The 14,534-nt window shown below is 35.9% G+C and overlaps 1 protein-coding gene across 2 annotated transcripts in view; it reads left to right on the top strand.

Moving 5' to 3' along the window:
* The window catches only part of EPHA3 (EPH receptor A3), a 416,154-nt gene that overhangs the window by 350,008 nt on the left and 51,612 nt on the right, over positions 1–14,534 (top strand). For both annotated transcript variants that reach the window (XM_086321511.1, XM_086321506.1), the window contains exons 10-11: positions 4,737–4,862; positions 11,522–11,707. In XM_086321511.1, the coding sequence (XP_086177637.1) occupies positions 4,737–4,862; positions 11,522–11,707 (312 nt within the window). The remainder of the gene's footprint in view (positions 1–4,736; positions 4,863–11,521; positions 11,708–14,534) is intronic.

The following is a 14,534-nucleotide window of genomic DNA, read 5'->3' as shown; positions in this document are numbered from 1 at the left end:
AAAAACGAAATGTGTTTTACCCTAGCTTTAAGGACATAAAGTACCTTATATGCCTGTCATAAACTTTCTGTGTCTTAATGCTACAGCTGGTTTATTTCAACCATTTATTTGGTATTACTTTGAAAAGCTCTAGCTATGAACCATTCCCTCCAGCCTTGTTACAAATCCTATAATATTGCTTCAAAAGGAAAGAAATGTGTTTCACCTCCTAAGATCCTGTCCCCTTGCCCTCTCTGCCTGGGCCTTTTTACTTTTTTGCTATCCTTAGGGCAACTCATGCTGGTAAAATGGAAATGTAAATTACTGTGTTTGCACAGAACGAGCTGTAAAGTAGTGCAGCTTAACACGTGTGCATGTGTTTATTATCTGGTTTTCTTGACACAGCCCAGTTACTCTGTGTGTTGCCCTTAATTATTGGTGTGAAGGGATTATGCGCTTGCATCCTGAATCACCTGATTCCTGGAACCTCTGGGGATGGCAGTTAAAAATCAGCAGCCAGAGCTCCCACAGTGAACAGGCCATTTTTCTTGGAGATGTGTGTATATGTGTTTATATTTGTTTTGTTTCTCTAAATGTCATGTGGATAGAAAAGCCATTTATTTGATTTTAATCAATCATGAAGAATTTGATTGATTTTATACAGGAATGACTATTTAATTTTTAGATTATTTAGTAATATGGATACTCTCTAGGGTTGACAGGAATGGAATGGTAACTCTAAAGCACACTTTCAAGACTGTTTAAAGCTGGTGCTTATTTAAAATGTTTGAGACATCCTTCCTAACAACTCATTTTAAAATCTTCTTTGTAATTCCTTCTTTAAATTTACGTATAGTTGATTTACAATATTAGTTTCACATGTACAGCATAGTTATTCAGGATTTTTGCAGATCATATGCCATTAAAAGTTACTATGAGTAAATGGCTATAACTTCTATGCTAAACAATGTATTTTTGTTGCTTACCTAATTTATATGCAGCAATTTGTATCCCTTAGCCCCATATCCATATTTTGCCAGTAAATATCGCCCAAGTTGATTTCCTTAAATTCGGCAAAGTGGAATATTTGTAACTGTTTACTAGAAAGAAAAATATTTTTCATGTAATTTTAAAAAATGCTACCATTTCTCTTGAAAAGGAATGCCAGATTTTCTTACTTTACTAGTCCCCAAACTTAAAATGACTAGCGGGAAAATCAAAACGGGATGGTCACATATTCTAGCCTCCATTTGATGTGTCTTCTTTAAAATGTAACCAAAATGACTATACAGAAAGATTCTAAGAAGACTTCATTTCTTGACATCTTTTACTAAATCTTTGGTTACTTTTACTGTTTTCCTTACCCCAAAGCAAGAAAATCTGTTTGCTTGTTTTACAGTAAAATGTTTTAGTATTGATAATATAGAAATAGTTCTAGTGTAATAATAAATAATAGTAGACCACTGTACTAAAGAGTGACTATTTTTATATGAAACAATAATGCTTATAATAACAGCAGAAGCATGCAAGCTGATGTGTGAGCTCCAAAGAAATGGGCATTTTTGAGCTCAAATTCTGTCTCCAGGAAACCAAAGGATATTTCTATTTGTGAATAACCTTCTTAACATGAAGCTATTAATAATGGCAATAGGCTCTGTCTTTTCCTGGGCAATAGCTACAATCACAGGCAGTCAATGCTGGGCACTTGAAAAGCATATTTTTCAGAGCTTTCCTCCTCTTATGCCTAGTACGTTCTTTGTCCTGCAGAAAAGTAGAGTTCTTACTTCAAAGCAACTCCACTCACAGTTTGCCCAGAGCAAGGGCAAAAAACTTACTACTTCTCCTTTTTTGTGAATGTTGATTCCCTAGCTATGAGTGTCACCTCAATTATCAACACTCTGCCCTTGGATGGAGAGTGGTTGCCTTTTTCCAGTGTTGGGGTCAACACCAGGCCGAGGAAGGAGAGTCACTAACCCATTTTCTCCTCAATTCTCCATGTGCTCCCTCACCTTTCATACCTGTTCTGCTGCCTCAACAGCTTCTGAAGAAGCGGCTCTTTACTCAAAACGTCTATGGAGGTTTCCCAGGAACATAAATTATTATGTGATGTAACATGGCATTCACAGAGTCATCCTGTAGATTAGCAAACTAACCATTTCTTAATCTAAATTCTGAAATCCTGGACTCATTGGCTGAATGGCCATTGTGCTGAAGGCTCTCTGGAACAATTGCTGTCATGACAGTCCCTACACCTGTTTCATGTGAACTACCAAACTGACTCAAAGACACCTTCAGAAATTCCAGAATGTTCAGGTGTGATTTTGCCATTAAGATTTTTCTATTAAAAAGTGGTATCAGAAAAGACAATGTCTGATTTTATTTGCTAATTTAGGATATTAAAAAAAATCCTTCAATAATATAGTGTGATAAGAAAAAAATATATCACTATTAGGTGTCCACTTTCCTAGCTAAAATAATTTTACTAATGTTACTAAAATTAAAATCAAAATCAGTTATATTGGTGCATAAAGTGTAGGAGTTTATTATATTATTATTTAATGTTAAAGCATTAGTGTTATGTACTTTAATAGATTTTAGGTTTCCTTTTTAGAGAAAGTTTTCAGAGAAAGTGTCTTGAACATTCCAAATTGTTTATAATGTGAATTATTTTTCTAAATGATAGAAATTTCATTAAAATTAAATCAAATTCAAAATGATTCCCCTATATCTTTTTTTTTTTAATTTTATTATATTTTTAAACTTTACATATATTTTTTGTCTGTGCAATTTTAATTTGGAACATTGTGAATATTTTCTACCTTCAGAATGATTAAATAAACTATGAAGAAAGTTTATATTTGCTAAGCCATAAATATGATTTATGTTGGGAATTTAGCTCTTTGGCACCATTATTAAACTTATAGATAATAATTGTATTGCCTTTAACTATATTGAAAAGCTGGGTGGTCACCTTCCCAGGTGACCCTAGTGATAAAGAATCCACCTGCCAATTAAGGAAACTTTAGAGATGTGGGTGGGAGAAGGGGATGGCACCCTACTCCAGTACTCTCGCCTGGAAAATCCCATGGACGGAGGAGCCCGGTAGGCTGCAGTCCATGGGGTCACTCAGAGTCGGACAGGACTGAGTGACTTCACTTTCACTTTTCACCTTCATACATTGGAGAAGGAAATGGCAACCCACTCCAGTATTCTTGCCTGGAGAATCCCAGGGATGGGGGAGCCTGGTGGGCTGCTGTCTATGGGGTTGTACAGAGTTGGACACGACTGAAGCGACTTAGCAGCAGTAGCAGTAGCAGAAATGTGGGTTTGATTCCTGGGTCAAGAAGATCCCCTGGAGGAGGGTGTGGCAACCCACTCCAGTGTTCTTGCTTGGAGAACCCCATGGATAGAGGAGCCAGCTGGGCTACGATCCGTAGGGTCACAAAGAATCGGACACAACTGAAGTGACTTAGCATGGACACATGTTGAAAAGCTCCACACAGTAAGATTTCAGTTGCTGCTGCTGCTAAGTCGCTTCAGTCGTGTCCAACTCTGTGGGACTCCATAGATGGCAGCCCACCAGGCTCCCCTGTCCCTGGGATTCTCCAGGCAAGAACACTGGAGTGGCTTGCCATTTCCTTCTCCAATGCATGAAAATGAAAAGTGAAAGTGAAGTCGCTCAGTCATGTCCGACTCTTCCCGACCCCATGGACTGCAGCCTACCAGGCTCCTCCATCCACGGGATTTTCCAGGCAACAGTACTAGAGTGGGTTGACATTTCTTCTTCCAGGGATCTTCTCCACTCAGTGATTGAACCCATGATCTTCTGTGTCTCCTGCATTGGCAAGTGGATTCTTTACTGTTGAACCACCAAGGAAGCCCATATATACACATACTCACAGTTTAATTTAGATCTATAATTGAAGTGGAGAATTTTGAATGATTGTTAATAAAAGCAGAACAGTGTCAGACAAAAAACATGTTGTTTTATATCCTCTAATTAATTTATCTATAATTACAGCAGCTATCCCACCTTATGAAAGTATTTCACAAACTTTCCTTTATTGTCACATGTGACACTATAATAAATATTTGGTTATTTCACTTTGTTGAATCACACATGTGTGATAGTGTGAAGGCATTCACTCACTCTTGTTACAGGTAGTCATTGCTGGGCAGACTCAATTCTGAACCATTCTTCTCTTCTTAAGAACCCCCTCATTTTCCTTCTGCTGCTACTGCTGCTGCTGCTAAGTTGCTTCAGTCATGTCCGACTCTGTGCGACCCCATAGACGGCAGCCCACCAGGCTCCGTCGTCCCTGGGATTCTCCAGGCAAGAATGCTGGAGCGGGTTGCCATTTCCTTCTCCAGTGCATGAAAATGAAAAAAGTGAAGTCGCTCAGTCGTGTCCAACTCTTAGCGACTCTATGGACTGCAGCCCACCAGGCTCCTCCGCCCATGGGATTTTCCAGGCAAGAGTACTGGAGTGGGTTGCCATTGCCTTCTCCCCTTTTCCTTCTACTGATTTTAAAGACAGAACTCCTCTCTCTGTTTCATTACAAGGAAATTTTTTTCTTAAATTGTTCAACTTATTTACTCTAACTTTTCTGTCTGATAATTTCTGTGAATAAACCAAAGGTTGATGCAGTTTAATGTCATGGGAATTTTTTTAAACTAATAATGTTATCATAAAACTTTCTCAGTAAAGGTTTTATACATCTAGCTACAGTAATGCCTTTCTTCCTTTCTTTAAACAGTAAAACTTCCAGGTCTCAGGACTTATGTTGACCCACACACATATGAGGACCCTACCCAAGCAGTTCATGAGTTTGCTAAGGAATTGGATGCCACCAACATATCCATTGACAAAGTTGTTGGAGCAGGTAAGCACCACAGTAATCCCAATGTCAACCTAGTATGTTAATTACAACTTTACAGCTATGCATAAGAATGCTGCCTGAGATTGATTGCTCACACTCTCAGGTTCATGCATATTGCTTTGAAAAGGGACATTTTCTGATTTCATGATGAAAGGCAAGCAATAAATAAATGCAGGAGTATTTAATGAATGTAATGATTTCAAAGGCACCAGACTTACAGACTTACAGGTTACGGCCAGCTTTTTATTTATTGAGTTTCAGAGGCGGCAGCCACAGCCGCTCAGTCTCCCCATGGCTATGCTGATCAGGTGTCACAAAGTCTATTTGGCTAAATGGGAATCATGGGATAAAAGTGTGTCTTTCTTTAAATTAGCCTACTAAGTGAAAAATTTTGATTTGTAGGAAAAAAAGTAATTCTTGATTCTTCTTTGGAATTAGGCAACACAAAATAAAATTTAAAAATGATGTATTTTATATAAATTCCATCAAAACTGTATTGATAGAATAGTTTAAATAATATGAAGTGCTCCATTTTAATACCTGCCTGTAACACTATATAGTCTTAAATTATTTGTGTTGAAGTTTGTTTTCATATAGATATATTTTTGTTCTAATTATTAATTTGCTCAATCATAAATTCATTAACACCTATGGAGTGATTATTAATTGCAGCTTCATATTTTCAAATACTATATATATTTATAAAAATAACAATGTTTTGTACAGTTATATATAAATATATGGCATTTGTAGTATATGCAGTGTCTATTTGAATAAAACTACTAACTCAAAAGAAAAATAAACAACACTGTACAATAATTACACACATCACCTCATTCTTCAATATTGCTTTAAAAACAAACTAGTTATGTTGATGTGGGAAATAGAATGAAAGACTGAAAAATGAATTCTCTGAATTATGCATACCATATCAGATCGCATTTTCTGCAAGTATTATATATGACTGATGCTTTTTTACACAGAAGTAAATATAATTTTCTCTGTTTCTTTTTCTCTGCACTGAAGAAATATTTAGAATTCAAGTAGTATTTATTATTCAAGCAAGATAATCTGAGAGATTCACATATTATCTAAATAAACAGTTTAGTAAATCTCTCTTCTATTTTTTTTAATGTTATATACTCCTAAACCTCACGTGTGTGGGTAGTATGAAACCATCAGTTCATAAAAGGAAACAAGAGTAAGTACTTCTTTTTTCACAATCTAAGACTTAAGAACATACATACTCACTGTACATCTATGTTAATCCAGCTAAAGTTAATCCAGGTACATATTTATTACTCTCTTTCATTTGTATAGCTCTGCTTCTTCAACTGCTCCATAGTGCAGAGGGGTTTTGTCATGCTGGTTTTAATGTTGCCCCACAAGAGTGCACTGTTCTCCAGCATGGAAGCTGCAATAGCATATGAAGCACCCTCAGCTGGAGAATGTAATGAGAGAAGGAAAACCTACTCATGGTCAGCCAATGTCCATAAGGCCAGACATATTGCAACCTCGAGATTTGGGGCCTTCTGCATTAACAAAAACTTATATATACAGATGTTATTGACAAAGTCAGATATCTAGAACACAGTGTGTGCCTGTGTTAGTCACTCAGCTGTGTCCAACTCTTTCCAGCTCCATGGACTGTAGCCCATCAGGATCTTCCATCCATGGAATTCTCCAGGCATGAATACTGGAGTGGGTTGCCATTCCCTTCTCCTGGGGATCTTCTTGACCCAGAGATCGAACCTAGGTCTCCCATATTGCAGGCAAATTCTTTACCATCTGAGTCACCAAGGAAGCCCATATACATACAGGTATTATTGACAAAGCCAGATACCTAGAACATGGTAAGGTGAGAGAAAACATACTCATTAAAAATGGCCTCTGATCAATAAGATAAACGGAAAGGCTATCTGTACTGAATCACTTAATAATCCCTTATGCTTATTAAAGATTAGAGAAGATCCTCTTTGATTTCTCTTCAAGCATATTTGCAAAAAATTAGAGATATACCCCATTTTCAGTATTTTGCACCCAATAGTCTTATTTGCCACATAAGAGCTATAAAACTGCCTGGTTTGTTTGAAAATATATATATATATATCTTCAAGGTATATTATGCTTCTCCGGGAAGATTTCTTTATAATATACACTCTGAATTCTAGTCTGTCTTGATTAGGCTTTAAATGATTTGTCATTACCAAAATAGAATATGAAACCAAGATTTTGAAAGCTATAATGTTTAAAATATTTTTGTTTCTGTACATCAGTGTCTCTTTTGCTGTCTCATACAGAACAGTCTTATGGACTCTGTGGGAGAGGGAGAGGGTGGGAAGATTTGGGAGAATGACATTGAAACATGTAAAATATCATGTAAGAAACGAGTTGCCAGTCCAGGTTCGAAACACGATACTGGATGCTTGGGGCTAGTGCACTGGGACGACCCAGAGGGATGGTATGGGGAGGGAGGAGGGAGGAGGGTTCAGGATGGGGAACACATGTATACCTGTGGCGGATTCATTTTGATATTTGGCAAAACTAATACAATTATGTAAAGTTTAAACATAAAATAAAATTAAAAAAAATAAAAAAATAAAATACAATATTTTTGTTTCATAATATTTTAAATGTCTACAAAAATAGATGAAATTGTGTAATAATGAGCCTGAAAGTGAAAGTGTTAGTCACTCAGTCTTTTCTGACTCTTTGTGACCCCACGGACTATAGGCTCACCAGGCTCCTCTGTCCATGGAACTCTCCAGGCAAAAATAATGGAGTGGGTTGCCATTCCCTTCTCCAGGGGATCTTTCCTACTCAGGGATCGAACCCAGGTCTTCTGCATTGCAGGCAGACTCTTTATTGTCTGAGCCACCAGGGAAGCCCACCATAATGAGCCTGCACGTACCCATTTCTGCAACAACTTACATCACAATTCACTTATGACCAATCTCCTTTCATCTATACTCAACCACTTTCTATACCTTCCTAATTTTTAAAATAATGCTGTTCACAAAAATTAGTAATCATGCTAGATGGATTAGCAGCTATCTTCCACTGTTAAAGAGCTGAATATATTATTCAATCAAAGAATTTTTATAGTCAATTAAATATACAGGAAGGCTATGTGGACAAATTCTAGTTTTAGGTCAAGAATTTTATACAAAGAAATAGATTTAATAGAAACTCTCATTTACGCATTTAATAGCCAGAAGAATTATAACCATATTGCAAATTACAAAATTAAAACTGAGGCATAAGCTAATTTTCTCAAAGTAGTATAATTTTTTTAGTGAGGAATTTATAATGACTAGAACTCCTAATTTTATCCCTCAATCCAAAGTTTTCTATAGGTTTAAAATATGTAATTCCTATACTGTGTTAGGTATTCACATGGTTTAATTTTATCAGACTTTTAAATAGGTATTATTATTACCATTTCACCAGATGAGGAAATAGAAGCTAAAAATTTGAATGGCCCAGGGTCATGTAGACATTAATTAATTGGGAAACCAAAACTTGAATCTTATACTTTTCACCTTTGAAGTCTATGCTAGACACTACTGATCACAATAGTGCCTTCTAAGAATTTTTTTGAGGATTAACTGAGATAATTCATGTATAGTGTTTAGCTTATATAATAGCATTGTTCAATATATATTTTTATTATGTTTTTATTAAAACAGTGGAAGGAGAATGGGTTTTGAGGTAATGCAGAGGGTCTTTCTACTTAAACACAAGTGCGTTTTTTTCTGTTTTAAATGAAATTAGTATAAGAAATTTTATGTTGAGCAATTGTGCATGATGCACCTTAAATCAAAATACGGTCTGCCCATTCTCTTAAAACATATTTTATTTTAAAGAGCAAATACACAGTGATGCACTTAATTGATATTTTTTAAAAATCAGGAGTATCTTCTCAAATAATCTTCTTGTAGCTGTGTTTTTATTTAGAAATGACATGATCTACTTTTTTTTTTCCTTATGGGTGCAAATCTAATTGAATAAGATCATGTAAAACTTGACTAGATGGAAAAATCAGGCATTCATTCCATTTGCCCAGTCTTTGTTGATTTTTCCAACACTGTTCTTTTAGGAACAGTTCTTATAAAGAGAACTGATTAAAATTTAACATTTTTATGTCTAGTGTGGGCTTTCCCAGTGGTTCAGAATGTAAAGAATCTGCCTGCTATGCAGGAGACCTGGGTTCATTCCCTGGGTTGGGAAGATCCCCTGGAGAAGGAAATGGGAACCCAACCCACTCCAGTATTCTTGCCTGGAGAATTCCGTTATGTCCAGAAGAGCCTGGTGAGCTACAGTCCATAGGGTTGCAAAGAGCTGGACATGACTTGAGTGACTAACACACACACGTGTGTATACTGTATTTGTCACAGTTTCTAGTATTTATCAGGTGAAGTAAGCACATTTCTAAATTTTATGATTTTTTTTAAATACTAGCACTACTGAAACAACTCTTTCTGGATTTTGAAATCCAGAAAGTGTCCACGTGTCCAGCTCTCCCATTGAGAACAAGGGAAAAAACACTAATTGGGCCACTTGAAATTCAAAGTCTTCCCCTCTGACTTTCCTAGTGAGGTACTTTCAGAATATACTTTTCTTTACAGATACTTGTCCAATGGGACATTAAACGTGTTATCACCATCATCATCACAACCATCTCTTCTTACAGTAACAGAATTTGACATTTCAAAAAGAACTTTTATATTTATTCTTCACTGTGTGTTAAGAGAGCTAACTCTTAAGAGCTAGATAATTCATCTTTCGTATACTACGTTTGTACTCAAAGAAGAAATAGTAAACAACACTCAGATGGCACTTTATTATGTTTCTGTCTCTCTTCTAAGTGGTTTTCATATTTTAATTCCTTTAACTGTACCAAAATTTTATGAAGTAGAAAATAATTGCTGTCCCTATGTTACAGATAAAGAGACAAAGACATAGAATCACAGTCACTCAAAATCACATGGATAGTAAGTGACAGATGCAAAATTAGACCCTACACAATCTGGCTTCAGAATGCATAGTCTGTGTTACAGTTCTGTACTATCTGTCCTATCAAGTAAGTGTCTTGTCATTTAAAATAAATAACCATGATATCCAAATTTAAAACACAATCCGTGACACCATATTCATACATGATAATGACAGAACTTTATTTCAGAATGTGAAAATTCATTATGAATGCCTCCGTATGGTTTATCCAAAATTAATGTTTACAAAGAGTGCATGGGACTTAGGCAATGTTCTCATAACCCTGCATAAAGAAACTCTTAGTCTTGCTTACAAATTTTAGTGATGTACTTTGCATCCTGACTTCTCCTAATGTTTATGCATCTATAACAGCATATTCTTCCTTTGATTTAAAAAAGATTGTTGAATGTTCTCAAGTTCTTCCCCAACTCTCCCTATAATCCTAAAAACACCCTAGCTACAGATACTGCTATCTTCTCTATGCTTTCTTGAGGGAAAGAAATTAGATCTGCCTTTATTAGCATATATCTATGTGTTTTTCATAGTTTTTGTCACACTGCTGCCAATTGATGAGTATTTATTAAATAAACGTATGAATAACTGCTTTTGGACATTAACTGACTTTAACAAGTTACAGCCTAAGTCATTGTTTTGAAAACAGTTGGCAAGACTGGATTCCTGAGCAAGATTGAAATCTGGGGAAGTCATTTATAGGGATGTGGTTGGTAAATCAATAGGACAACCTGCTGCTTTGTGGAGAGAAGGATTTACTTGGATGAAAAATAGAGAAGAAGCATCTCACTTCTTGACACCTTGGGCTTGTGCAAAAACTCACAGCAAGAGGGTTGGACCAAAAATGTTTTTCCATTCCACAGAAGGCCTAAAAATTGATCATGTAATTTTCCTTTTCAGAAAAATATCTCATTTGACATTAAAAATCACTTTTAATGTTGTACAAAACCCATCTAGTTACACAACATTAGGATTTCTTTTATAAACCAGATACATTCTATATCTGACACTATTTAGTGGCCATCACTGTGGCAGCCTTGTTGTTGCTGTTCAGTCACTAACACATTTCTGACTCTTTGCAACACCACAGAATGCAGTATGCCAGCTTCCCTGTCCTTCACTATCTCCCAGAGTTTTCTCAAACTCATGTCCGTAGAGTTGGTGATGCCGTCCAACCATATCATCCTATGTTGCTCCTGTTTTCAGAAAGCAGAAATATGCAGTTAAATTGGTCCTCTTGGTGAAAACAAAATGATGAGACACATCTCAAATTTAATCAAGTGCTCAACTCATTATATTGGTGCTGCTCTGTTGATTATTTTGAGGCTATGAGAATAAGGAGTGAAAGTCTAATAGACACAGCTTTCAACTTCCTTCTTACCCTTTCATATTTCTTTGTTCACAATGTAGTACTTCAGAAGACACGGAGCTTATCACAAGGTCCACTTATCACCAGGGTGTGGATGGACTAGGGTTTTTAGGGAGTCTCAGACTACCATCTTCCAAAATAATTTGGAGGTCTATGAGTGTACATCTTGCAGGTAAAGGGTGTAAATATTTTGAATTGAATTGTTGAGAGAAAACAGCTGCTCTCTAGTAATGATTTTTGTAATATCATTCCTTGCCTTTTCTTGTTTTCTTCTGCAATCTAACAGGTGAATTTGGAGAGGTGTGCAGCGGCCGTTTAAAACTGCCTTCCAAAAAAGAGATTTCAGTGGCCATCAAGACCCTAAAAGTGGGCTACACAGAAAAGCAGAGGAGAGACTTCTTAGGCGAAGCAAGCATTATGGGACAATTTGACCATCCCAATATCATTCGACTGGAAGGAGTTGTTACTAAAAGTAAGTGAAGTCACAAAACTGATTATGTGTATGTTAAGCAGAGGTTGTTTAAACCCAAAGCCAATAATTTAAGATTTGGGGTCTTATTTTCATAAGTCTCTGTTAGTCTTGACAATAAAAACAAAACAGTTTAGGATTAACACATAGACAAGAGATCGAATATATTTAACTAGTATTATATTGACAGTAAGTACTATTCTAGATCTTAAAAAGCTTTAAAAAGTTTAGGAGCTAAACCTTGGACTATATTAAGACATGTGGGTTAAAAAAATAGTTAAGTGAATTGTGTGGAACTTTATGTTATGTGGAGTAGCAGGGAAAACTAATGACTCAGTTTTGACAGAAATTGCTGGGAACTCCCAGATAGCTGCCTTTTCTATTATTGTTCACCAGTTTCATTTAAGCTTCCAAATCTTTACCCCCCTGGCTTTGGAAAAATTATGAGAGTTTGGGGAATGCTTCTGAGCTGTAAAGATTGGGATCACATTAGACCCAAGCCCTTTTCTCTGTTCTCTATGGATTTCAAATAATTCTGATCTACAGTCCCAGATGGATTCTTGACTGCTCTGGCTCACAGCTTGTGGTGGAGACCTGAACTAATTTCCATGATAGCTTCTCCAGCCAAGCTCAAAAGGGATCCCTTGAGGCAGATATGTGATTTTTGGCTCCAATCCCAAAGAAAATCTCTTGAGAATGATCTGGAATTTATTTTTTTCTCCAGATTTTTGGAGCACGAAATGAAGAATGAATTAAATTGGCAACAAACTTCTTAAAGTGAAAGACAGCATATGGCAGAGAATTTGGCATCCTTTAGGGGGTTATTCATTGGCACCGTATTTACATATTCTATGGTTACCAACAGACATCACACATTACAATTTTCGTGATGATATTTTTCTTTAACATTACATGGAGCGCTTTTCAAATGGCACTAATACCTAGTCTCATTTTAGTGTGACTAAAAAGGCAATTCTTTATTCACAAGAGCATGGTGTAATTGAAATATACCTTGATTTCCTTAGAGTTTTTTTAATATAGTAAGCAGGGTTAAGAACTTAACAATGTAGAAGAACTTGGTCATAAACTATAAGCCCACATTGTCTTATTAGAAGCATATTTTTCCTTCTGTACTCATAAAAACAAGGCTACTTTAGTTGTAACACTAAAACATTTTCTGATGAAAACACCTGTTTTAATTTTTAAAAATTAGTAATGAAAATACTGTTAGTAGTACTAAGGATTGGAAAACTCTATTAAGTATTCTTTTCTTCAGGGCAATACCATATCTGTAGAATATCCTACTTAATATTAGGATTACATAATCATGTCTCACTAGCGTTTTAATAGTTGATTAACCTTTTAAATCCTCCATATCATTCTCACCAAGTGGTTGTCCTTCAGATTTTGAGACCATTGTGAGGAGAAACTCACTGGTATTAAACTACATACTTATATAGACATTTTTCTTTTCATTCTCAATTTTCAAAATTCTCAGTTTTTTTGTTTCCAGTGTGCTGCTACTGCTGCTAAGTCGCTTCAGTCGTGTCTGACTCTGTGCGACCCCATAGACAGCAGCCCACCAGGCTCCCCCATCCCTGGGATTCTCCAGGCAAGAACACTGGAGTGGGTTGCCATTTCCTTCTCCAATGCAGGAAAGTGAAAAGTGAAAGTGAAGTCCCTCAGTTGTGTGTGACTCTTAGCGACCCCGTGGACTGTAGCCTACCAGGCTCCTCCGTCCATGGGATTTTCCAAACAAGAGTACTGCAGTGGGTTGCCATTCCAGTATAATGAGTTATTATTATACTGTTTTGTTTTGCTAGCTGTTTTCTGCAAGTTCGTTTACTGAATGATAAGCAAAATTAAACCATAATTATTGTGGAAGATTTTCTTATATAAAAAATGTAATAATCATATATGAATTATAGTCATCTGGCAAATAAACCCATAAAAAAAACCAAAGATTGAAATGCAAGAAAAAATGCATTTAAAAATTGACTTTAAAAAATTGCAGGTATTATACATTAAACATTTTATTCAAGTAGGAGTCTGTAATATTCTAATATGAATTACAACTGCCTTATTCTTAGAGTGAAAGTTCTAAATTTGATATATCTCCTTGGTCAAATATGCATGCAAGAGACTGCCAAATCTAACTATATAAATCCCAATCATTTCATATAGTGCAAACGTAATAGAGTTGCAAACCTAGAATTAGATTTTGAACTCCTTTAGTGGCATATTTAAAAGCTCTAAGTCTGGTGCCCTATTACAACAGAGGGGAAACAGAAATAACAGGGCAGTTTTGTCACTGAAAGAAATTATTTAATCCACTCCTATTGTTTTCTTTGTTCCCCAAGAATATATAATTGCTAAAACAACCTACTTGCAAAGCTCAGAAACATACGTACAACTAGAAATACAGAATTTATAATTTAGTGAGCAAATTGTGTTTCAAGAAGAAAAGAAAGCATATTGGTATCTGAACACATGTATACCTGTGATGGATTCATTTTGATATTTGGCAAAACTAATACAATTATGTAAAGTTTAAAAATAAAATAAAATTAGAAAAAAAAAAAAAAGAATCAGGGAGTCGGAGATCAAGCTCTGATTCAGCTCTCCTGATGTGTGAGACATCTGACAAATCGAACCACTCCAACAGACTCGCTCTGTTCACTTGTAACACAGAATTGGCAGTCCTGCTTTACTATTTCCAGGTCCTTTTAAGATCAAATAAGGTTCCATAGGAATATATTGTTAAATGGAATACAACTATGCAAATCTAAATGATCACTTCTGGTTGAGTTTGAAAAGATTTTACTAGTTC

This window comes from Bos grunniens, chromosome 1 (assembly GCF_055505025.1).
Source record: "Bos grunniens cultivar Pamir isolate PY7600 chromosome 1, Bosgru_T2T1.0, whole genome shotgun sequence".
NCBI classification, from domain to species: domain Eukaryota; kingdom Metazoa; phylum Chordata; class Mammalia; order Artiodactyla; family Bovidae; genus Bos; species Bos grunniens.
Note: the sequence above shows the minus strand (reverse complement) of the source record. Positions and strands in the feature narration are given on the sequence as shown.